The sequence below is a fragment of the Podarcis liolepis genome, assembly GCF_965112155.1.
Source record: "Podarcis liolepis genome assembly, chromosome: Z".
Taxonomy (NCBI): Eukaryota; Metazoa; Chordata; class Lepidosauria; order Squamata; family Lacertidae; genus Podarcis; species Podarcis liolepis.
In genome coordinates this window covers 17,548,321-17,574,515 of record NC_139570.1, presented here as the reverse complement: position 1 = coordinate 17,574,515, position 26,195 = coordinate 17,548,321, and the positions used below count along the sequence as shown (strand labels likewise).

General features: G+C 45.3%; 2 protein-coding genes across 6 annotated transcripts; one reads left to right on the top strand and one right to left on the bottom strand.

Moving 5' to 3' along the window:
- Window positions 1-3,726: 3,726 nt before the first annotated feature.
- Window positions 3,727-17,407, bottom strand: LOC310698070 (uncharacterized protein). Of its 4 annotated transcripts, none has more exons than XM_083484826.1 (4): window positions 17,239-17,407; window positions 6,384-6,516; window positions 5,126-5,319; window positions 3,727-4,401 (listed from the first exon to the last, which is right to left on the bottom strand). In XM_083484826.1, the coding sequence occupies exons 2-4, from the start codon at window positions 6,509-6,511 to the stop codon at window positions 4,097-4,099; spliced, it is 627 nt and encodes a 208-aa protein (XP_083340952.1). In that variant the 5' UTR covers window positions 6,512-6,516; window positions 17,239-17,407; the 3' UTR covers window positions 3,727-4,096. The 4 variants fall into 4 exon arrangements, with proteins under 4 accessions (XP_083340952.1, XP_083340951.1, XP_083340953.1 ...); XM_083484825.1 differs by lacking the exon at window positions 17,239-17,407 and adding an exon at window positions 14,177-14,360; XM_083484827.1 differs by lacking the exon at window positions 17,239-17,407 and adding an exon at window positions 9,103-9,613.
- Window positions 17,408-17,508: 101 nt separating this feature from the next.
- TRMT12 (tRNA methyltransferase 12 homolog) lies at window positions 17,509-26,195 on the top strand. Of its 2 annotated transcripts, none has more exons than XM_083484756.1 (8): window positions 17,509-17,730; window positions 18,009-18,109; window positions 19,181-19,349; window positions 19,752-19,950; window positions 20,033-20,183; window positions 21,095-21,204; window positions 21,789-21,946; window positions 24,017-26,195. In XM_083484756.1, the coding sequence occupies exons 2-8, from the start codon at window positions 18,036-18,038 to the stop codon at window positions 24,485-24,487; spliced, it is 1,332 nt and encodes a 443-aa protein (XP_083340882.1). In that variant the 5' UTR covers window positions 17,509-17,730; window positions 18,009-18,035; the 3' UTR covers window positions 24,488-26,195. The 2 variants fall into 2 exon arrangements, with proteins under 2 accessions (XP_083340882.1, XP_083340883.1); XM_083484757.1 differs by having other exon boundaries at window positions 17,537-17,730; window positions 18,013-18,109.

The window sequence follows — 26,195 nt, the reverse complement described above, 5'->3', positions numbered from 1 at the left end:
GGAACCTGCCCCAGCCATTCATTATACCAATTCCATTCCTTTATAATAAGTTTGTTATCCTGATTTCTTATTCTTCTGGTAAGTTTCACCATTTTTGCATAGTCCATACGTTTTTGTAACCAATCTTTCATTCATTCCTTCATCGTTCCATTTTTGGGCAAATAACATTCTTGCACCTGTGGTTTCATACATAAATAAATTTCTATACTATCTATACTGTACCTATAATTCCCAAAAGAAAAGCTTCTGTTTTTTTAAAACAAATGTTAACTTAAACATCTTTTCCCATTCATTACATATCATTTCCCAGTACGTTTTTACCTTATTGCAAGACGACCACATATGATAAAAGGTGCCTTCTTTACGTTTCCAACACTTGTTTGATTTTGATTTATACATTTTTGCCAATCTAGTAGGTGTTAGATTCCATCTATATAACATTTTCATAGAGTTTCCCCTCACACTATAATGTGCAGTAAATTTTATATCCATATTCCACAGTCACTTCCATACATCCATATCAGTGTTATGACCCTATCAATTGTCCAGTGTATTGTTGAAGATTATACCATATTGGCCCGCATATAAGCTGCACCCGAATATAAGACGCACCTTTAAAATGAGGGGGCGGAGAAAAAATACTCAAATATAAGCTGCTCCATTCCTCACTGCTCCTGGCTGCATACTGGGCAGGGTGGGGGGGAGCTGCGCTGCGTTGCCAGCGGTCTTTTCCCTTCCTCGCTCTCTCCCTTCCCGGCCTTGGGGGAGAGGACGGGGGACTACGTGAGGGGGGGGGGCGCTGCTTTGCTCCTGGAGCTGCTTGCCCCATGCTCCTGGCTGCATACCATAAGGTTGCTAATATAAGCTGCACGATTGGAAAGAGACCTGCTGGAATATAAAGTTAAAATGTTGATCAAAATGTATAAGATATTATTGGAATGGGAAACAAAGGATGAACAAGTACTGTATTGGCCTGAATATAAGCCTCACTTTTTCTCCAAATTCCAACCGTGAAAAGTTAAAGTGAGGCTTATATTCGCGACCTTATGGTATGCAAGCCCAGGAGCTGCAAATGTATTTATGCCATGTGTTGAAGCAATCCATATTGCTAATCACCGGTATTGATTGAAAGAGAAATAACATTTTTGGTAATACATTTGTTATTATAGTTGACGCTCTTCCCACCGATGAAGGTTTCATCCTGCCCCATACTTGCAAATTTCTTTTAATATCTTCACACGTTTTTAAATAATTTACAGTGGTGCCTCGCAAGACGAAAAGAATCCCTTCCGTGATTCTCTTCGTCTAGAGGTTTTTTCGTCTTGCGGCTTAGTGGCTTAGAAAATGGGGGGGGGGAGGAAAAAACCCCCGCAGGAACTCGCAAGACATTGTCGTCTTGCGAAGCAAGCCCATAGATTAGTTTTGCGAAGCACCTCCAAAACTGAAAACTCTTTCGTCTAGCGAGTTTTCCGTCTTGCGAGGCATTCGTCTTGCGGGGCACCACTGTATCTTTGAACAAGTTTGTATTATCTTCTGTTAACCATACACCTAAATATTAAATATTTCTTTCAGTGTTTAAGCCTGATACATCTTGTTATTTATTTTTACTCCCACCATTCCTATTTTTGATCAGGAGTTTGGTTTGGTCTTTATTTTATGTCCTCCTACTTCATCAAATGGCTGAATATCAGTTCAAATTTTGCAGATCCACAAAGGATGCATCTGTACACTATACTAAAACAATCAGCCTGCCATGGAGATCTGAAGGCAGCCCTGGATCAGGTGGTTTTTAATGTCTGAGGTTTTACTATGTTTATATATATACTGTAAGCCGCCCAGATTGGCTGGGCAAACCCAGCCAAATGGGTGTGGTATAAATAATAAAAGTAGTAGTAGTATATTATCTTCATTCCTGAAAGGATTCCTCCAGTGAGAAAATTACACAGGCAAACTTGATAGAAAGTACAGAGCAGGACTCTGACAAAGGATTATTTTATTGCTGAGAGATAATAACAATAACAATAACAATAATAATAATAATATTTTTTATTTATACCCCGCCCTCCCCAGCCAAGGCCGGGCTCAGGGCGGCTAACAAGCAATAATAAAAACAAGTTGAATGATTACAACTTAAAAACAAAATTAAAATACAATATTAAAATATTGAAACATTAAAATGTTAAAATGTAGCCTCATCGCAGGAGGAGAAAGGAAAAAAGAAAGAGAGGGAGGGAATCGAATTGGCTCCAAGCCAAAGGCCAGGCGGAACAACTCTGTGATGGACTTCAAGGACCAATTAATCCAGCTGTGTGCAGTCTTTGATACTGGTGTCCCAGAAAAGGTACATGTAACAGGGAAAGACTTCTTTGATTCTACAGGGAACCGGGACTGGTCCACCCGTGAGGCAACTGCCTCAGGTGGCAAGAACCAAAGGGCAGCAGATCTAGCCTCCAAGAAATGCATTTTTCAGTGCTGCTGCAAACACGGTGGCCCTCAGCTCCCAGGCTGCCCTTGCATACTGTTATGTACTCAGCTGTATCCTAGACCAATAGGATCCAGAATGCAGCAGTCTGGGTGGTCTGCAGCAGCCACCCAATCCAGCTCCAGGTGGAAGTGAATCAGCAACCTGGTTGGCCTGCAGGAGCAGCCAATCAGGCTCCTGAATGAAGTGAATCAGCATCCTGATTGGCCTACATGAGCAGCCCGGAATTAGCCAATCACACAGGGCCCATCGTGTAAATAATGTATATATAGTTAGACATTTTGGGGAAAGATTCATTCATTGCTACTATGAGCTGAATAAAGAGCATTAAATTCACACTCGGCTCTGAGTATATTTCACATACAGTAAGCACAAGAAAGGCCAGTGTAGAGTTTGCCTTCCCAGCCTCCCACTTGTCTGTCCATTCCGAATAAGCAAGGGCTGGCAGACTGGCTGGTTGGGCTCCCTTGCCTGCCTGCTTACTTACTCTGAGGCTGCCTCAGCTCCTGGGAAACAGCACCCCCTGGCCAGACCCAAAGGCACCATTTGCCTGCAGAGCTGGTTGCCAGGGCTGCTGCAACAAACAGCTGTGCAAGCCTTTGGGAGACAGAGATATGAGCGCGCATCAAAGGGAAGGTAAGAGGGACAGACCAATGTCTCCCGCAGGACCCCTGGCCATCATGTAAGGCACCCCAGGGTGCCACGGCACACTGATTGAAAACCATGGCTGTTGAACCTCAACTCCCATCAACCCCAGCCAACATGGCCAGTGATGATGGGAGTTGTAGTCCAACAGCATCAGGTGGGTCAAAGGTCCCCCTTCCCTGTGTCGGTGCACGCATGTGCATGTAAGGAGGGAATGAGTGTCCTGACCAGTCCTGACAGGGTCCTCTTGATAACATGCCATGTTAGGACAGAATGGGCGCACACTTTGCTGACCCTCCTCAGTGGTCATGGAACAAACTTTCCTTAGCAGTCCATAAAGAAGTCCTATCCTGCCCCATTTTTCAGGAGTGCTGTAGCAGTTCCTTGGCTGGGTCAGCTTTTACTTTGCTGGTTAGATAAGCATAGGAGAATTTTAATCTAGTGCCTTTGAAAAAATAATTGGGCAGCAGTAGGGATGACACCAAAGGCAGAATGTGTGGGAACGACTTCATGGGAACGTAAGCTAAACTTTTATCTACAAGGGAGGATGAGGTGACTTGGGAAGCAAGTGCAATACAGATGTACAACAAGCCACATGGTTTTGCTAAACCGAAGTTTTAATTGAAACTCAAGGAAGTAAACAAAATGACGGAAGAAGTAAGATAAACAAGGGGAGGAAGAAGAGGAAATGAGCCCTCTTCCCCTCAGTACTGCTCTGGTTTAGACATAGGATGGGTGTAGAAGCCATTTTCTATGCTGTCTTCAACATGCCATTTGGTTAGATATTTTTCAGAACGAAAGAACAGAGCATTCTATTAACAAGATGGATTAGACTCCCATCACACTGATCTGCTGTTGAGAAACACCTAAATCGTGAGCTCCATGCCTTAATTTTTCTTGCCTCGGGTATTCTTGCACCTGGCTTTGCTGCCTCTGGGACATTAGATGCCGTTAGGAGGCTCCATGCCTTCAGGCACTATTACTTGGGGGTTCTCTTTCTTGAGATCTCCTGCGTCTGCGCTTCACGCCTCTAGGGGGCTCCATATCTTCCTCTTCCCTCTCTCTGGGCTCTACGCCTTGATTTTTCTTGTCTTTGGACTTCTTGCGCTTGGGTTCCCTCCTTCTCTGGGGTTCGATGCCCTGAGGAGGCGCCATGCCTCTAGGTGCTATCCCTGGAGCTTCCATGCTTCCACGTCCCATGCCTCGAGGTTCCATGCCTCGACGTCCCATGCCTCTGCGCTGTGGACCTCTAGGGGGCTCCCTTCCTCCTCTACCTGCATTAAAGACCATCACACACACAAAAGCAGCACATTTGATAGATGGAGAAGCAAAAGTGGGAGTTACTTGCCCATGACCATGCAAGGAACCCATGCCATACATGCATAGAGAAGCTTTGAATGAAGCTTTCTGTGTTTCAGACAGAAGGGGGCTCAAGGCAATATGTGTCAGAGTGCAGAGACGCATTGCCTCGCACACCCCTGGAAGCACAATATGTGGTGCTGATTGTGAGGGCAGCCTCAACTGCCAAAGAAAGGTGACAGGGACTGAGCCAAGGGCACAGAGGGAATGGTTTGGATCCCTTTGTCCTCCCATAAGGTCCACCCCCCCCCCACATTGCATCATGTTTAAGGAACATAATAATCATTGCCTAAGATCTCACAAGGCCTCATCTCCAAGAGGCAACTCAATCAGAATTGTCATTTTATGTCTCTTATTAGGCAAGACTTTATAATTTGGCACTTCTGAACAGGTATCTATTTCTTTTAGATCCAATTATTAAGAAGAATGCTTCCATCCTGTCCCATGTTATAGCTTTTGAGGTGACTATATCATTTGACTTCCAGAGAATTTGCTGCTCTGCTAAGACATTGCAACAGATAACAATAGGAATAAGAGTTATCCTTTTCCTTATGGATATCTTTCCATTTTAATTTATTGTGCTGTGATTTATACCACTTAAATCAATGTCCTTTCTCATTTAAACCTGAAACCTCTCACCTCGGAAATTGATCAAGGGCGCTCGTGGCTCTCCCATCACTCCACCTTGCATTACGCGGGGCTGTTCCATCAAAGGCATCTGCTGTCTTATCATTCCGCCTCTCATTCGTGGTCTACGTATTTGACGATCAGGCACCCGGGGCATTTGGTGGCCCAAAAAACGAATCTGCTGGATCATTTCCCAAAGATTATACCTGCAGGTAATGGGGGTGGGGGAAGAAGACATCAGAATACAGATTCAGTTCTTTCAGACAACAAACAAGGTGGTCAATCACTGCATGGCTTCTACTGCTTTCAGGCAGCAAGGACAGAAATAACTGCCATGAACTGGGAACCCACAGCTCTGTGCCCGTGGCCATGTGTTGAGTCTCCAGAACTCTCATTTGCCCGGAAAGATACTGAACTGTGGCAAAGTACAACAGAGGCTCTGGAATGGCACTGCACACCCTAGCTGGCCATTGGCACTTCCCAGACAGGATGGGCTAGAAAACGGCTCCCTCTTTGGGTTAGGGGCTTTGCCTAAGCAACAACAATTGCTCTTGGCTCTGGTGTCCTTCAATGTGTCCTTTGGCTCTGGCCCTCTGGCACCAAAACTTGCTCCCCTCTAACACCTACTTAAGCCTAAGCCCTGGCATCAGGAGAGCGTATGAAGCCCTCCCTGCTTTGCAAGTCTGATGGCCCATTAAACACAGAGAACCAGGCCTCATAAAGGCTTGCACATATACCAGGGGTCTGCAACCCGCGGCTCCGGAGCCACATGTGGCTCTTTTACACCTTTGCCGCGGCTCCGGGGCGGATACTAGCGAGGGGAGGAGGCGCATTGTGCGCCCCGACACTCCCCACTGTGGCGGGCGCTATACTGGCTGTGACGTCGCATGGGGGCGGTGCGTGCGTTAGTCACGCACCGTCCTGACGTCACCTTCCCGCCCGCTGTCAGATCGCGGCTCCGGAGATATATTTGTTTTAAATGTCGCAATGGTTTTGCGGCTCCCAGGTTTTTTTTCCTTCGAAAACGGGTCCAAGTGGCTCTTTTTGTCTTAAAGGTTGCAGACCCCTGACATATACCGTAATTAAAACAAAGCTGTCACTTCACCCCCTGCAGCTACAACAATGAAAGGGTGGGGGAGGTGAGGAGGAAGAGCTACTGCTACTTCCTACCAGAATTTTTAGAAATTCTGCAAGCATTCTAAGCCTACTGAGAACATACAATCATTCCTTCTTAACACCAGTTCTACCAGTTCCAGCTCATTCTGCCTACCTTCCAAAGGCTGACCGTTGCATAGACGCCCCAAATGGAAGATTTGGGTAATATACGGGAAGGCCTGGAGCGGATACTGTGCTAGCTTCCATTGGGTGGAATTGGTCGGATTCCTGTGTATCTGGCATGGTCACTGTCAGGAAGGCAAAAGGCAGAGAAAGTGAAAATCTACGGAGGGACAGTCTCAAGACTGATGACACGGCACTATTCCAGTTAAAGTGCATCGCCTCTGGAAAAACCAGGACACCCTGAAAGTTGTTGAGGTTTTTTTTAAGGAAGACACCCAAAATGTTGAGTCTTTCTTAAGAAAACCACCGTTTACAAAAATGCCAAAAAAACACAAAATTTTTTGATGGACTTACTTGCCTAAGATCCAGGACAAAGTGCCGCCTTTTGGAAATTCCCCCTGGATGTCAATTCCGCCTTTGTTATATATACCGTATTTTTTGCACCACAACACTCACTTTTTTCCTCCTAGAAAGTAAGGGGAAATGTCTGTGCGTGTTATGGAGGGAATGCCTACGGGTGGCATGCCTACGGATTTTCCTCCTCTAAAAACTATGTGCGTGCTATGGTCAGGTGCGTGTTATAGAGAGAAAAATACGGGTATTTTTGAAACTATTTTTATTTGATTTTACAAATATAAAATTATAACATTCCAAATGAATATCCATATGTAGAGATTACTCTGAATCTCGTGACTCCCCCCCCCATGGGCCCTATTATCAACATTTACAACTGCCTATTATTCCATAGTCTTCATTTTATGTCAATCCAAATTATCCATGGTATCTGTTACTTTACAAGTGAGATTAAAATCCTGCTAATGTTTCTATCTGCTTGCAGTGGTCTCCTAGATATGTTATAATTTTTCCTCATTCTTTTAAAAAAAGTTTTTTCCCCTATTGGTGCCTGAATTTTACAGTCAGCTTTGCCATTTCAGCATTGTCCATCTGCTTAGCTTACTATTCCTCTCTGATAGGGACTTTGTCTTCCTTCCACCTCCAAGCTAGTAACACCCAAGCGGGTGTGTTCTGTACATAAAGAGTCTTTTCTGCTCCTTTGTGATGTCAGTACTGTACCTACGATTTCTAATAAGAAAGCTTTTGGTTTTTTTATCAAAGGTTCTTTTAAACATTTTTTTTTCATTTCATCATATATCATCTCCCAGAAAACTTTTATTACCTTACACGTCCAGCACATATGATAAAAGGTACCTACTTTTTCTTTACGTTTCCAGCAGGTATTTGATTTGTACTTGTTCTATACATTTTTGCTAACTTACTAGGAGTCAGATACCACCAGAACATCATTTTCATATAATTTTCTTTCAGCGTGCAACATGCCGCGAATTTCAAGTCTGTTTTGCATAACCTTTCCCAATCAGCCATCTGAATGTTATGTCCGAAATCCTTTGCCCATCAATTCCGCCTTTTAAATCCCAGTCATGTCCAGGAAAATCCGGGCGAATGGCAGCCCAGGCCTGAGAAGCAACACACACTGTGCTAAGTCAGGCTGCAAAGGGGTGGTGTGTGTTTCACATGACTGTTATTTTGTATCCCCAAACCCACAAATACAGTAATCATAAAACCCCTACATTAATGTCCCCCAACAGCAAACAACTCAATATGGCTAACCTGACCCAACAACCTATCCCCCACCCTTCACCGCCACCCACACCCACACATACAAACAAGCCACACTGCAATCACCTGAATTCAACCAACCAAGCTCAACCCCTTAATCTCTTGCATTATCAATAAAAATAAATAAATACATAAACAAAAGAACTCCCCACATGATGCTGACACAAACCCCTACACTAATAAAAGGCAACAGAGCAATAACCCCATCTCTTCCCCAACTGAAAGATGTCTATGACAAAGGTCTCTCGCACCAACTGTAAACAAACAGTGAAAAAGACTATGAAATGAAAGTGGAGACAACGGATGTACCATTCACTGTTGAGCTATTTGTTTTGTAACACAAAAAACTTCCGCAAAAAGTTTTTTGAGAAAAAACACACAACAACCCTATTCAGAAATTGGTAATACCAAGAGAAAGGCTTACACAGCCTAGCAATGTCTTCCCGATATGCTAGTGTTCAACCTGCAGGAAACCTTTTCGAAGAGTGGAGCATGCAAACATGGGAAACCAGCCCCCAGGTGGATCACTTCCGACATCTTACTCAGCAACACACAGGAGAACCGCTCAATGCTATTCTGCAAACACGCATCTCCCCAATAAGCCCAACAACCTCCATCCCTCTCTCATAAAGCTACAGTCCCCCCCTCATTATTTATTGTAAGTAATAAATATTGGTTGAACATTTAACATTCAATCAGTCAACCTAGGACTTCCCCTCCATGGTTTCCCCAAAGTTCCAATTCTTACTGCATATTATAATCGTTCTACACTTTAGTTTCTTCACAAAATGAATGCCACTAAGTCATTATTATTATTATTAGACTTTATATACCACCCTGTACTCTGAGGTCTCAGGGCAGTTCACAGAACAAAATCTAAATCCAAAAGCACTATACATATATAATCAAAATAAAAACAACAACCCAATAACATCTCCCCACCCCCACCCCAAAAAGAACCACATTTAAAAAGTGCATAGGATGTCAAACAATCAGCCAAAAGCCTGGCTAAAATGGAACGTTTAAAAAGTTTGAGGACTCCTGCCTTTGAGATTTTAACTGCATCTCTCTACCTTGGTTGTGGCCAGCCCAGTTCCCCGTTCCAAGTCTCGAATCTTGCCAACGCTCACCGGTGCTCCACTATCCTGCCTTCTCCACCAAAAACTCTTGAGAAATGTTAGGTTCCCTTACTGGAGGTTAATAATACTGAGGTAATGAATCAACTGCAATTATCCTGCAATGTGAGCAGCCTCAACAAAAAAGACGCAACGAAACATGATTGGCTGCATTTCCAGCTCCTGTTATCTCCAAATGTTCTGTTATCTGCAACACAGCTTCTTCACTCCCTTTCAAGGATTTCCTTGGCTTTGCTTTTATTCCACCTAACTTTTTTTCTTAAATACATCGTTACTAAACAATTAAGCTACTCTGGTGCCTTCCAGTTGCTCTGGGTGACAAAATTGGGGGAATGGAGGAATGTAAAGAGCATCACCTGACATAGCTGGCTATGGATGTTCCAAGATACAGGCATCTCCAGAAGAAACACTGCCCAGGAAACGGTTGCTTATTTTATTTGCATTCAAGTTGATATCCTGTCCTACCTCCAAAATGTTCGTGGTTTTCTCCCACCCACCCAGCCCCATTTTACTTGCACAACACCACTTGTGAGGCTACTTGGGACAAGAGACAACAAGTGGCCCAAGTTAACCCAGGGAGCTTCATGGCTGATTTTGAACCTGGATCTCCTTAGTCCCAGCCACGGCAGCACACTGCCTTTCAATTAGTCCTGTCATAAATTTCAATGGGTCTACTCTGAGTAGGACTACTATGAGATACAATCTTGGCTTTCCTTCTTTCTTTTTAATTGATTTTTTATTGAGGTTTTTTTTCCAATAAACAATTACACATTTTGCTTGCATCCAATATATAGTCTGTTACACCTTTATTAACTTTACTACACCCATGGCTTCCCACCTCACGACAGCTCCCGATTTTTTCTCAAACGTTATTTTGAACATCTTTTTAAGTTCATCATACACCACATTCCAAAACTTTTTGATCTTCTCACATCCCCACCACATCGTACCTTCCCCTATCTTGCATCTCCAGCAAGTATTGGTTTTTAATTTGTAGATTTTAGCTAATTTACCTGGGGTCATGTACACCTGTAGATCATCTTCATGAGATTTTCTCTTGGTGTGCAACAGGCTGTGAATCTTATATCTTTTTTCCACCGTTTTCCCCATTCATCTGGATGGGGTGTCCGACATCTTGGGTCCACTTTACCATCACCTCTTTTACTTACCGTATTTTTCGTCCCATAGGACGCACCTAGTTTTTTGGGGGGGAAATAAAGGGGGAAATTTTTCCTTTATTTCCCCCCCAAAACCAGGTCAGGGAACAGCGGAATGGCGGCACTGCGCCTCCCCGCTGTCCCCCGAGCTTGTGGGGCTGGCCGATGTCTGCCCGAAGTGCGGGGCGCTCTGCTTCAGTGCGCCCCGCGCAGCAGGCTGCTATCCGCAGCCTAGGGAGCCCTGCGGGCACTCCCGCAGGACTCCCCAGGCTGCGGATGTCTGCCTGGTGCGAGGTGCGCTCTGCTTCAGGGCGCCCCTGCGGGAACTCCCGCGGGCTCCCCAGGCTTGCTGATAGCTTCCTGAAGCCTGGAGACTGAGAAGGGTCGGTGCGCACCGATGCCTCTCGCTCTCCAAGCTTCAGCGAAAGCCTGTATTCGCCCCATAGGACGCACACACATTTCCCCTCCATTTTTGGAGTGGAAAAAGTGCATCCTATAGGGCGAAAAATACGGTATCCTTTAATTCCCAATCCAACAACAAATCATATGTTTTTGATAATAATTTCCTTGTATTTTGTAATAACTCTTTTTGTAATTTAGATTCTTCTTTTTCAAAACCCACCTTTTAATCTAATTTAAATACATCATTTGATTGGTGATATTATAGCCAATCGATGCAGTGTTGTCTAATTTCTTCAAATTTTTTTAATTTTAATTGGTTGTGTTCTTCTTTTATAGTTTGCTTATATGTATAGTTCTTTTCCATATTTTTCTTTTCTTTACAGAGATGGCATCCAAGGGAGACAGCCACCACGGTGTCTTGGGTTCTAACAAATCCTTGTATTTTAGGTAAAGATAAAGGGACCCCTGACCATTAGGTCCAGTCATGACCGACTCTGGGGTTGCAGCGCTCATCCCACTTTATCGGCCGAGGGAGCTGGCGTACAACTTCCGGGTCATGTGGCCAGCATGACTAAGCCGCTTCTGGCGAACAAGAGCAGCACACGGAAACACTGTTTACCTTCCCACAGGAGCGGTACCTATTTATACACTTGCACTTGACGTGCTTTCAAACTGCTAGGTTGGCAGGAGCAGGGACCGAGCAACGGGAGCTCACCCCATCGCGGGAATTCAAACCGCCGACCTTCTGATCAGCAAGTCCTAGGCTCTGTGGTTTAACCCACAGTGCCACCTGCGTCCCTTAAGTATATTAATAGTGAAATACAATTAAGAATTGCATTTTACCCAAGCTTTATACAGAGAAATCCAAATTACATGATTTTAAAACCCTTTATTAACTTAAACTTTCTTGTATCCTAGATACACATGCCAGCCATATCCTTCTTAACAGGGCAACACATTTTCCTCTCTGTTTTCATTCTAAGCACCAAGATAACAGAAAGGCATTGATTGTTGTGTCTGCAAGTCGGGTGCCCTGCAGAGCTCTTGGAGAGAAGAATGTGGTCCAAGACCTCAGACTCCATTGCACTGGACAATTTTCCTGGCTGACTAGTACCGTACAAACTGGTCTGGGCAAGCTTTGAGATGCTTTTCAGAATAGTACACAAAACATATTGTTGTGAGCTTGGGGAGGTTAGTCTACAAGCATTAAAATCTAATGAAGAATTCCATTTGTTTTTTTAAAAAAACTGTTTTTAAAAATGTTTTTATTAAAGGATTTTCCTGGGTTACAAAAATACATACATAATCTTTGTTTTCAGATAATAAAGTCCTTTCTACAGGTCAGTTATATTTTATGTGAAACATTAATATTGCAGACAGTATAAGGTTGGAGAAGAGAAAAGGGGAGAGAAAACGGGGCAGAGAGAGGAATAGTAAGCTTTCATTCTTTTACATCCTGTATGTGCTAGGTTTTTGTGTCTTCATCACATGGGTAGGTTCTCTTTCTATATATTTATCATTGGTGATGAGAGAGATTTGTTGAATTAGCCAGGCAAGGGTCCCAGGTACCACCTAAGCATGGTTGCTAGTCTGACAAAGGAAGCTGCTCCGTGCTAGAGGGCAAATGAGTGGGCACCCCTTCCTCACCTGGCTAGTATGTAACCCGAGGTAACACTGTATGCAATTTTGGGAAAATTGCAAAAACAGCATGGCTGACATGGGCTACCATGCACCCGGATTTTCTCAGACATTTCCCAATTTTGGACTGGGCACTGCTTCTGCCTGCATTATCCCACATGTCAGGAAATTCTGGATGTGTGGCAGCCCTATTTCCTGTCAATTTATGTGTGGACAGCACTTTTGACACATTCTTAATACAGGATGAGTGTTGTTGGGTTTTTTTTAAAACCACCTTCTCTGCAATCCTATACTCATAAACATTACCATCTCACTTGCATCTTGCTGGTGCCTTCTATAGCTGTAGAAATCACACACAGAACAAGCAATCCCCCTAGAGGGAAAAGGGTAAAAGGCGGATCCAGCTGATTTTAAACGGATCCTCATGAATTCATATGATTTTTTTCATTCAAATTAAATAAAACCACCTTGATACTGTAGACCAGGGGTGTCAAACTCAAATTCATCAGGGGGCCGCATCAGCAGTTTGGTCACCCTCAAAGGGCCGGTTGTATCTGTCACATCACAGGATGGCATGCGCTCAATATAAAAACAAGTGGAGGTTTCCTGTGTAGAACGGCCGGCGCCGCTAGAGGGCAGACATTCTCTGGCTTGTAGGCTGCCGCGCATGCGCTGAAGAGGCGGCTTTCTTGTGTCAAAAAAAAAAAAAAAAGCGAGAATAAAAGGTAAAGCTGGCCGGCCGGCGGCGACAACACAGGCCACATGATGAGGTCTGGCGGGCCGGATTCGGCCCGCGGGCCTTGTGTTTGACACTCGTGCTGTAGACCATGTCTTACTCTATAGGCAGCATCAAAAAAATCACGCATCCACTGTTTCGTGGGGCCGCAGTGGTACAAAAATATGGTTAAAAACACGGATCCTCATGGATCCTCATGATTTTCCCACCAAAGTCACCATCAGATCAAACATCATGGCCATGGACACAGTCTGCACCAAAAAAATCACAGATCCAAGGCTTTCTGGTGACACCGTGGCCTGAAAACGTGGTTTTGAACACGGATCCTCATGGATCCTCACGCTTTTTGCATTGCGCCACCCCAAACTCACCGTCAATTTGCACATTGTGTCCAGGGGCACAGCCTGTATCACCTAAAATTCGGATCCATGGCTTCCTGGTCATACCATGGCCCAAAAACGTGGTTTTGAAGCACGGATCCTCATGGATCCTCACGCTTTTTGCATTGCGCCACCCCTAAATCACCGTCAAATCACACATCATAGCCAGGGGCACAGTGTGCACCACAAAAAGTTTGGATCCATGGCTTCCTGGCCATACCATGGCCCCAAAACGTGGTTCTGAAGCACGGATCCTCATGGATCACCACGCTTTTTGCATTGAGCCACCCCAAACTCACTGTCAAATAACACATCATGTCCAGCTGCACAGCCTGCACCACAAAAAAACTCGGATCCATGGCTTCCTGGCAACTCCGTGGCCCAAAAACATGGTTTTGAAGCACGGATTCTCATGGATTGTCACTATTTTTGCATTGGGGAACCCCAAATTTACCCTTTATTCAAATATATTGTACATAACCACAGATCTGACCACAAGCATCATGGATCTACTGTTTCGTGGCCCTGGCCAGATGCTACCCTGGATATATTGGTCAGTTTTTAGGTGGGTGTGCTGGGATGGAGGAAACGGAGTCGGCTGAATCTCAATCCATTAAAGACGGGGGTCCAATGGCTGGGCCGGAATAATTTCGGTTCTGTTTGCCAGCTCTCAGCCCTTCATGGGGCACAATAGTCACCTGTAGCCGCCATCAGGAGTCCTGGTGTGATCCTGGACACTTCTGTCTCTATGGAGGCATTGGTCACAAATGTAGCCAAACTGGCATTTTTTAATCCATGTCAGGTTAGGTGATTGGTACCGTACCTGTCCCTTTCCAACCTAGCCATGGTGATCCATGCAGCAGCCACCTGCAGACTAGACTATTTTAACTTGCTCTACGCCTGAACCAGGGAGGGTAAGGTATAAATGTGATAGGTGATAGATAGATGATAGATAGATAGATAGATAGATAGATAGATGATAGACAGATAGATAGATAGATAGATAGATAGATAGATAGATAGATACATACATACATACATACATACGCAGGGCTACCCTTGAGACTGCTCCAAAACTCCACACGGTCTAAAATGCAGGTGCATGAGTTCTTACTTGGACTTTGTGGAGAGCCCACATTCAGCTGGTTGTTCATCAGCTTGATTGGCTGCAGGTGGAGTATCAAATCAGGTTAAAGGTTTTGGTGCTAACCTTTAAAGCCCTAAACAGTCTGTGACCTTTCTTATCTGTGGGAATTATCTTCCAATACACCGCCCAAAGAGTGTGACGCTCATCTAACAGCAACCTACTGGTGGTCCCCGGCCCAAAACATATCCAGCTGTCCTCAACCAGAGCTAGAGCCTTTTTGGTGGAACGCTTTGTCTAATGAGACCAGGGCTTAGTGCAATCTATCTCAGTTCTCTCACCTGTCGTGGAGAGTGGGCTTGCACATTCCTAAGACCCTTGTGAGCGAAGCCGTTGGGAATCTTGTACTCCCAGCAGGGTCACCCACGGCGGTAAGGTCAAAGAAACTGAAATCTACTCAGAGTTCTGTAGTGATTTCATGCTCTTTATTGCAGCTTGTAAAACATTGATTGAATTTCCCCCAAAACCTCAGGCTTTTATATACATTATTTACACAATGATATTTACGCATCTGATTGGCTGATTCTGCTTCCCTCCTGGAGCCTGATTGGTCTTTTCCTGCAAGCCAATCAGTTGTTGCATTCTGGTATCCTACTTGCCTATTGTTCTAGGATCCAAGCTTAGTACATAACAGGGAAGGAGCTAGGCAAAGAATGATCCAAGAAGTCCTCAAAGGCAGAACAGGTGGATGATAACAAGCGGTGTGTTACAATGGCTGTGAAGGCGGATGAAGGCTGTAGCAGATAGGATCCACCAGTTCGTCGTGACTACTCATGCCATCAGAACAGAGCCCTACTGCGAAGACTGTGCGTTGGTCAGCGTGCACTGATCTACACACAAAACAAATTCACACACGTGTCTTCCAAAAACCAACCCAATCCCCCAAACTGCCATGGCGATCAGCAAATGGTTACGGGGGCAGGAATGTGAAATCTGGAAGCCCCTAGTCATGAACCAACACATGGGCGGTGGATACAGATTCAGTCATTCTGACTCAAGGAACGAGGCAGTTGAGCAGCTCAGCAGCTGTATCCGTGACTGAGCAGCCCTTTTTAGGATCCACTCTGCTCACCCCGAAAAGGGGAAGGGGCTTGAAACGGTGCCCTAAACATAGTCTGCCTCCCTTTTTCCCTGACTGGATTACCGTGCCCAGTGGGGTCACCACCCAGGGGTCATAAAATACAGTTGAACTTTGGAACATGGAATATATGGACTTTGTCAGATAACACAGACAGCGTACGTCCTAAATGCAGAACTGCCATCATGGCAAGAGAGCTGCGACGTTTTAACATTGATAGTGCAGTGCTTTAAGACTCTTGAAGAGCAGGCGAGGGACAACTGAAGGAAGAAAAAGGAGGCTTCACATTATTCTGGAAAGGTCTATCAGAACAAGAACACTGAATACATGGGGTAGGCTTCGCTATGAAAAATGACCTTGTGAAGCTCCTGTCAGAAGTTCCTACTGGAATTGAGTGACTCTCAACCCTTCGGATAAAGCTCACAAAAAACCAACAGGCTACTATTATAAGCACTTATGCACCAACACTGGAAGCCGATGAAGACATTTTTGTGGTGCAGGCTGTGCCCTTGGCTATGATGTATGATTTGACGGTGAGTTGGGGGGGGCAATGCAAAAAGCGTGAGGATCCATACAGATCTGTGCTTCAGAACCACGTTTTTGGGCCATGGAGTTGCCAGGTGATTTGATGGTGAGATAGGAGTGGCCCAATGCAAAAAGCATGAGGATCCATGTGGATCCATGCTTCATAACCACGTTTTTGGGCCATGGAGTTGCCCAGAAGCCATGGATCCGAGGTTTTTTTTTGTAGTGCAGGCTGTGCCCCTGGTCATGATGTGTGATTTGACAGTGACTTTGGGTTGGCCCAATGCAAAAAGCTTGAGGATCCATGAGGATCCGTGCTTCAGAACCACATTTTTGGGCCACGGTATAGCCAGGAAGCCGTGGATCTGAGTTTTTTGTGGTGCTGGCTGTGCCCCTGGCTACGATGTGTGATGTGATGGTGCATTTGGGTTGGCCCAATGCAAAAAGTGTGAAGATCCATGAGGATCCGTGCTTCAGAACCACGTTTGGGGGCCATGGAGTTGCCAGGAAGCCGTGGATCCGAGTTTTTTGTGGTGCAGGCTGTGCCCCTGGACATGATGTGTGATTTGACGGTTAGTTTGGGGTGGCTCAATGCAAAAAGCATGAGGATCCATGAGGATCTGTGCTTCAAAACATTGTTTTGGGGCCATGGTATGATCAGGAAGCCGTGGATCCGAGTTCTTTGTGGTGTAGGCTGTGCCCCTGGCTATGTGATTTGATGGTGAGTTTGGGGCGGCTCAGTGCAAAAAGCGTGAGGATCCATGCTTCAGATCCACGTTTTTGGGCCATTGAATGGCCAGGAAGCCGTGGATCCGTGATTTTTGTGGTGCATGCTGTGCGGGGATGGGGAATGGAGTCCATGAATAAGTTCAGACCCAAAGGTTTTCTGAAGGCATGCACTCCAGAAACAAACAAACAAAACAGTAGAGATACCCCATTTCACTAACAAAAGGGCTATGTAAGGAGAGGAGACGCATGGGTGGGTTATTTCTCCAGTATGTATCGCTACGTACAGTGTTAAAAGAATTTCGGGCATTTTGCCATACTGCAGCTTTAGCAACTGGCCAACGAATCCAGAGGGATAGACGGGCTCCTGTCTGCGGCTGCCATAGCAACTGGCCAACGAGTCTGCAGGGATAGACGGGCTCCTATCTGCGGTGGTCATAGCAACCGGCCAAAGAGTCTGCAGGGATAGACAGGCTCACGTCTGCGGTGGCCATAGCAACCAGCCATCGAGTACGCAGGGATAGAAGGACTCACGTCTGCGGTGGCCATAGTAACCAACCAACGAGTATGGAGGGATAGAAGGAAGTGCACAGTTGGCTCCTGCGCGTGTTTCCTTAGAAATCCGAGTCCGGTCCGAATCTTTCCCAAGTCCGAATACATAGATAGGATCGTAGTTCCTGAGGGTTGCCCACCTTTCAAAAAGTGGCGTTTGCTGCTGGGAATCTGAAGCCTTCTATCCCCTTCTGCAGAAACAAAGGAAGCAAAAAATGAATAATTAGGTATCTCCCTGGGCTGACTGCCTGTGTTGCGCTTGTTGTGTTGTTGTGTGCAGTCCGTGCAAAGAGGAGTTGCATTTAAGCCCCCCAGGAGTCTTCTGATGAGTTATGTGGGCAAACTTTATTTTGCGGCGAATGCTAGCGAGATCCATCGGGGGGGTGGGATGGTATATGCATATTCAGTGTTAGTCATTTGTTTTGTAGTGTGCAGCATTGTTCTGTTTTAATTGTTTTATTGTACACCACCATGATGTTCGCTGTTTATAAATACTCTGTTTTAGGCAGAACCCCTCCCCATTCCCGATAAGATGAACACGGAAGATTCATGTTCTTGTGGTACTGCGGCTGTTGTTATTGAGCCACAGTTTGCTCAGCTATTCAGGTATGGCGACAGGTGTTAGGAGGTGGGGTGGGGGAAATGAAATAAATGCTCAAGAAAGGTGCATTCATCATGCATGTCATCAGTAAACTGGAGGTGCTATGTTGATGGAAGTGAGGCTTTTGTAGAAATGAACAGACCTATTTCTCAGTGGTTTAGGATTACCAGTGGCAAAGAGTCAGACTTATTTAGCTTTTCTCTGAGGGTACCACTTTGCTTTCTTAGTGAGAGTTGCCTTTTACTCTTATGTCTGAAAAAGTCAATGCCAAAAGTGAAGGTATCAACCCAGTGCTGGAGATCCTAGCCATTGCTAAGGGGGATCGGCAGAGAAAGGAAGGAAGACTTGTGCACAAATAAATACAGAGAACTATGCATTTGCCTAGTTATATGTTCATTTCACCGGTGCATTTGCCCTCTTCCCAAATCCCAGTCAAGAGAGACAATTTTAGCATGCAAATGAGGAACCTCAGGCCCAGGGACTAAACACAGCCCTTCTTATGCAGCCCTTGAGATTCACCCTGGTCATACCCTTCCTAGCTTTCATTTGGCTGGGACACATGTTTGAAATTTAACAATGCCTCTTGACAAGAGATATGTGTGTGCAACATCTGAGTGTTGTGAGGCCTACAGCACAAGGCACATTTGTTGCTTCTGGCTCCATGCACCATTGTCATATGGCTCCTGGAAGGTTGCCCATAAGGGAATGTGATCCTCAGTCTGGAAAATGTCCCCCATCCCTGCAGTCTAGCATCTTTTCTCTCCATCCTCTCCAGCACATACCTGTTTCTCCAATTCACAGTTGTGAAGCACACAGGCCTCGTAGAGGCTGTTTGGATACTCAGGTCGGCCATTTCTAGTGCATCTCAGAGGCCAGAAGGTTTTTCATCTTCTCAGCCATGAAGCTTAGCTGCCCCCTCCTTGGTAATCATGGCACAATACTACTTCTGACAGAGCAGACAAAGAGCTTTCCCTGCCCTCCCTCTTGGATCTTCTTCCCTGCAGCAATAGCAAAGAGTTTCTGTAGGTTTAGTCGATAGTCTTCTCTGGGAGCTCATCAGGTTGTTGGTTTTGCAGGAAACTTTTGCAAAGGGAGGGTTTCCTGGACAGCAGTTACCGTGTGCAGAAGCTTCCTGATGGTGCCATGGCCTTGCCTGTGTTGGGCCAAAAGCTCACAGCAGAACACCTGCATCAGCTGAAGGAAAGTATCCTGCCTGGGAAGACCTGTGCTTTAACATGGATTCTGGTGAGCCAAGTTCTTGTTGGCAGGTTGCTTTTATTTCATGACCTACGGGTTTGTCACTACACTTGGCAATGACTGTTATCAAGCCTGCCTGCCTGCCTGCCTCTTTTCTTGCCTTTGTCTTGTCCTCTTCTCTACTTCCTACCTGCTTCATTTATTTGATGCCATCAGTTGATCTCTGATGCCACAGTATGACTGTGTGGTAGTGGTGGGGCCACATGCTGTTATTATACTTTGGGAATCATTTCATGAATATTTTCCAGGTGTTGATCTGCAAAACATTTTTTTAGACTTTTTACCATAAAGGTGGTGCTTGCTGCCAACGGATTTGTATAGGGATTTAAAGTGGTGTGTGGCATGTGTATGAAATAGGAAACTGGCTAATCATTTGCACCCCATTTGCAGAATCCCGTTCCTTCAAAAGCGGCCCAGTTCCGGCCTCCCATCCAGAAACTGTATGATGAGTTGCAGAGCCTGATGTTGAGCCATGGAGTTGCCTGGTCAAAAGAGTTGGAGAGAGATCTACCACGCTCCTGGCAACGGCACGGGGATCTGGTTCTGTTCAGTGAGGAGAGCTTCAGAGAACCCCTATGGGGAGAGCTGGGTAAATTACAAACAAGCATTGTTCCAGACCATTCTGAGCTGCTTCCTTTCTCAGCAAATCCATCACAACTGTTCTCTTTCAGGACAAGAGCTCTGGGAGGTGGTTGCTGGTGCACTCGGGGCCCAACGTGTGGCAAAACGCGGACGTGTGCAGTCAGATTTGTTTCGATCCCCAACAGTGACCCTGTTGCTGGGGGAGGATGGCTGGGTTGAACACGTAGAGAATGGAATTCGGTAAGGGAGAGGTGCAGTGTAATATTTTCTCTTCTTTCTTTGAGTTCACTGAAAAATGGAGTCTAATTAAGACACTTTCAGTTCTAGAGCTTAAGCCTAGAAAGTTTAAGGTGTTTAAGGAGTGTTCATTCACTCCAGTCTTTAGCCAGATCAGCTTACAAGGGTCAGCAATGAGACCCAGCCCTCAGGCTTGACATCTCAGAGATCCAACACAAAAAGAAAAGGGAGTGGGAGGGAAGAGGAAAAAGCAAACTTATTTTTAGTTACAGAATTCTTATACAGTAATGGCCAGATGGAATGGAAAGAATTCAAGGAGAGGGAATTCAAGGAGAGGAGCCAGAAGTTGCTGATCTTTCAACTGAGAGGCCCAGAAGTCCCATCCTTCCCTCTGTTTTGGCCTGATCTTATGCTGAAGTAAATGTGCCTGTCAAAAATATGATAGCTATTTCTTCCAATGAATTCTAAAAAAAGCAAAGGGTAAATTTGAAGTCTGCAGTCATTTTCATGTAGTAAGATTTTTGAGTGGGCTCTGGAAAACTCAGCTGGTCTGCGGTATTGGGTGAAGATTGGAGTGGGTTAAGGGTATGGTGAATGTTTCACTTCTCAGGGCAAAAGGTAGATAAGGCTGCATCCTATATATACTTATCTGTGAATGAGTCTCATTGCATCCAGTGCTTACTTTTGAGTAGACGTGTAGGCATTATGCTATAAGCTTGAGTAGACGTGTAGGCATTATGCTATAAGCTTATATGCTATATAAATACTGTATATGTGCACAGTATTTAGAAAAGAATCCTTGTATGCTCTGAATTTCCTCCCACCCTAAATAGGGGTTGGTTAAGAACTACAAGTACTTAACAAGTACAAGTTTGATTCCTCGGGGACATCTTCTGATTCGGTTGCCTCCACAGGTACATGTTTGACGTGACACAGTGCATGCTGTCTCCAGGAAACATCACCGAGAAGCTGCGAATAGCATCTCTGAAGTGTGCTGGGGAAGTGGTGGTAGACCTCTACGCTGGTAAATACTGCGATACGAGGGAGCAGCAAAGCGGCTGCTGTCTCTTTCTGCAGCCCCATTTGGGGCACAGCCTATTTCTAAATAGTTTAGCCATCCAGAGATGGGTCTTGAAGCCAGGTGGGCGTCTTGAGCCATGTATAGAAGTAACATGAATTCAGTTCACTTGATTTCTCTGTGGTCTTTCTTGGTTCCCTCTCCCAGGGGTCTAGCCCTCCTAAAGTTGAATTACATTTCCCACGCATCCTGTGCTGTGGCTGGCAGCATGATTCTCCAGCCCTAGCAAGAAGCATTTGACCCATTGCTTTGCCAACTAAGGCTTCTACAGAGAGCCCTGCTGGATCACATCCAGAGCTCATTAGTCCAGCATCCTGTTTTCTACATTGCAGCCATGCAGGTTCCTCTGGGAAGCCCACCAACAGGAGAAGAGTGCAGTAGCACTTACTTGTGCACCGCAGCGGCTTGTATTCAGAGGCACACTGCCTCTGGTTGGGAAGCTAGTAGCCATATCACCCTATCATTTGTCTAACCCACTTTTAAAGGTATTCTGTAAAATAACGAGTGGCTGTTCTCCCCCTTGTCTTCAGGGATTGGCTACTTCACCCTGCCGTACCTCATTCATGCTGGTGCTGCCTTTGTCCATGCCTGCGAGTGGAACCCGCATGCCGTGGAAGCACTGCAGAAGAATTTGCAACTGAACCGTGTGCAGGATCGGTGCCTCGTTCATCAGGGAGATAATCAGAAGGTGAGCAAAGGGGTAGAAATGACCTAAATAGAATGAATAAATTATCATCTCCCATCACCTCTGACATTTGCCCGTGCTGATGGGAGCTGTAATCCAACAATATGGAAGGATCACCCAAACTGAATGTTGGAAGATTAACGGCAGACAAAAGAAAGTCTTTCTTCACACAGTGCATAGTTAAAACTAGAGAGCTTGGTCTCATGAGAGGCAGGAATGACTCCCAATTTGGATACCTTTAAAACAAGTTTGTGGAAGATCGTGCTATCAGTGGCTACTTAAGATGGTTGGATGGTGCTTTGTATGCCTCCTTCCGGCAAGTCCTGCAGCCAAACATATTGCTCTGCTTTCTTTTGGACTGCATCACTGAGGCTGAGAAGGGGGGAGTCTTATGGGAGCAGCCCAGGACCTCCCTACACACTGCCCAGGCTTGTGCCCTGGAGAGGTCATTTTGGCGCTGCTAATGATGCAGTGGTTTGACTTCACCTCGAGAGGCACACTCCATTGTCTCTCGAGACAGACAGATGGCAACAAATGGCAGCATTGATACATCCTGCAAATACAGTGATAAGACACACTCTCCTCCCTCCCATCACAACCTCTCCTGAAAACTCTATTTAGGCACACTTTTTTCAGAACTTTGCTTTTACTCTGGTTCCAGCCGCCGCTTTTATGGTTGAGTGCCATCTACTTTTTCTTTTTAAAATGGTTCTACTTTTTAAAAAAGGTTTTACTTAATTACAAGGTTTTGCTTTTGTATTTTTCATTATGTAAGCTTTTTTGTGTACATCAGTAAACAGTAAATAAGCAGGATATAAAATAATAATTGTCAGGGCAAAGCAAGCAGGAAGGAGGTCTGGCAGCTGGGTCCAAGGAACAGGGCCTTTTCAGCTGTGTCCCTCTCCCCTTGAAATATGCTGTCCTTGGTAGTTTTTAGGGAACCTTAAAAAGCCTTGTTTGTGTGTTCTGCATTGCTCCAGATGTGGGTGTCTAATAGACAGTAGCCTCTTTTTTATTCTAACACTGGTGTAGATGGCTGTGATGTATTGATTTGTAATTTGTTAATTGCTGCTGCTAGGATGGTGATTATGTTGTGTAAAACCAATTAATGTGGTTTTAAATGTTACAAGCCACCATGGGAAAGTATTGTAATTTGAATGGTGCCTAATTTATTAAGTGCATAAAGGATTCAGGGTCTTCTGACTTCATTGGCCCTGACATGGGGGTTGATCTCTGCCACCTGTTTGTATTCATGAAGTAGAGTTTTATTCGTCTCTGATTGTCCAGCAGTTCAGTTTCTCACCTGTCGCCCTCTGAAGCAACCTACTGGTGGTCCCTGGCCCAAAACATATCCAGCTGTCCTCAACCAGAGCGAGAGCCTTTTTGGTGGAACGCTTTGTCTAATGAGCCCAGGGCTTAGTGCAATCTATCTCAGTTCTCTCACCTGTCATGGAGAGTGGGCTTGCACATTCCTAAGATCCTTGTGAGCGAAGCAGTTGGGAATCTTGTACTCCCAGCAGGGTCATCCACGGCGGTAAGGTCAAAGAAACTGAAATCTACTCAGAGTTCTGTAGTGATTTCATGCTCTTTATTGCAGATTGTTAAACATTGATTGAATTTTCCCCAAAACCTCAGGCTTTTATATACATTATTTACACAATAATATTTATGTATCTGATTGGCTGATTCTGCTTCCCTCCTGGAGCCTGATTGGTGAGAATTGCTATATTATCTGTTAGAGCAGCCCAGACTTCCCTTTGCTGCCTTCTCTGCATTCTTCTCTGCATCTCAAAAACTTTTTTGCTTTTTAAAAAGAAACAAATTCTCCCCTCACATTTTCCTTCTGTTATGCCTGCTCTCATTCTTCCTCTTCCATTCAGTGATAGATTATGCGGTTTGTACGCCAAAGGTCCTCAGTTCAATCCCTGGCATTTCCAGTTAGAACAATCTCAGGAAAAGTGCACAAAAGGCCAGTCTCCTGCCTGAGCTACCCTGCTGCCAGTCAGGGTAGGTGATGCGGACAAATCTCAAACTTGCAAAACACAACTGTCTATGTTCTTTCCTTGTTTGCAGCTGGAACTGTGGGATGTGGCTGACAGGGTGAATCTGGGACTGATCCCCACGTCGGAGGCAGGATGGCCAATCGCCTGCCGGGTTTTGCGGAAAGATGTGGGTGGGATCCTGCATATCCACCAGAATGTGGAATCCTTTCCAGTGAATGCCCTTAGGCTGCACCACAAGCCACATCAGGATCAACCTCGCGAGCGGCTTCCAGTGCAAGCGGTGTCCAGCGTACAGGAGGACAAGGTGGCCCTTGCAGACCACAGTATTCTACAGGATGCAGGAAGGAAGGACCTGGCTCTCTCAGCCAGGGGTGAGTGGCAAAGGTGGGCAGAGGCCACAGCAATCCAGATCAGGACTTTGCTTCAGGATTTGGACGGGAAGCAGTGGAGGACTAAAATCCTGCACATTGAGCAAGTGAAATCTTATGCCCCTCACGTGAACCACCTGGTCTTGGATCTAGACTGCCGGCCCCTTATGTAGCACACGGGTAGTTGGCTTTCCTACAGAAGCAGCACTAGGAGAAAGGTCCACCATCTTTATGGGCCTGGGGGCACATTTGGGAATCTGAAGAGCTGTTATAGGCAGCACAAAATACCCATTTTGCAGAAGTGAAGACTGGTGAGGCTCAGAACTTCTGCCCTAGACAGGTGAAACAACTGCAACCTTCCCTGCTCAAGCCCCAAGTAAAACAAAGACAAAAAAGGAGGAGGAAACCGCTTCCCAAACCACAAAAGCAAACAACAAAACGAAAATAACTTGCCTAAAAATAAAAGATAAGGAGGAACTGGGGGCCTGGTGAGGGCCTTCAAAGGTGTTGTGGTTCCCACAGTCACTGCATTGTGGAATCTAGCTCTACAACATGGTCTTTTCTTCATGGCACTAGCATGGTTTAGAGGAAACAGCTTTGGGTTTGGGCAGCAGAAATGCATGTTGTTCTTTTGGATCTGCATGCAATTCTTCACTGCCTCCTCTCTATCCCTAGTGATATGATTGCTTGTTGTTCATCTTGGGAGCATTCTGGCAGGAAAAGGGGCCAACGTATCTCCTAAAACCTTGCTGTGAGCACTGTGTTTTCTCCAACTAAATTGTACTCTGTTTTCAATGGACCAGCCCAGTACAGTTTTTCTAGAAAAAGAGGTGCCAGAACTCATCATGAACGCCTCCATTGTTCTCTTAGAATTGCAGTGGTGCCCACTTGAGAGGGGCTGGAACTGAGTTCCAGCTAAATAAAAAAGCCCTGGACCTGCCTATGAATTTCAGTAGGTCTACTTAGAGTAGGACTAGCATTGGCTACAATCCAATCTTTAGGATGCTGTTGCATTTGCACTCATCTTAACATGAGGTCACTGACAATCTATACATCAGAGGCCGCCAGCTTTTTTGACCCCTGGGCATGGTTGCAAACCAGAGAAGCTGTTGTGGGCACCACATGCTCATCTCCACACCCCTCGCAATGAAGCACACACCACAGCCTGTTCAGTTTGCTATAGCAGAGTCCTTACATCAAGCCTAATTTTAGCAAAGGGCAAGGACATCCCAAGCACCAGGGAAGTCCTTTCCAGGCATATGTGTGCCCATGGGATCCAGGCTAGCAACCCTGTATTTACAGGAGTTGGCAACTGAAAGTCTCTGAGTAAGGTGAGGTCTACAGATGACCATTTGCTGGCCCATTAATCCTTGATGCCATCTCCTACCTGCTTCCTCTTTTCTTCCCATTTCGCCCCTTCTCACCTTTGGAATATCCTGGAAGAAACCTAAAGGACCCCCCTGTCCTGCAAATGGGAGAGGGAAAGTGCTTTCACAGAGCAAGCAAAGGCATGGGAAGTGCAGTGGGGGTGGAATATTTGATTCCATCTAGTGCCCACCTTGCTTGTGCTAAGAATACCAAACTTTTACTGTTTTCATTGCCTTGGCAGGACAGCATATTTTTTTCTTTATTTGGGTGCCAGCCAGTTTCTAGTACAAGGATGTCTCTGAGTAGATCAGGGTGAGGTATTTGCCCTAGGGGCCTATTCAGCCCTCAGTGCTTTACCCAGGCAACACCTCTTCTTTATATTGTTTTAATTTTATCGGGGTTTCATTACTTTTCAATAAGCATCTTTTAACTTTTTGTAGTTTATCTGTATAGTTTCAATTTGTGTAAGTCCTGGTCTGGGAAAATGGTGGGGCACAAATAAATAATAATAAT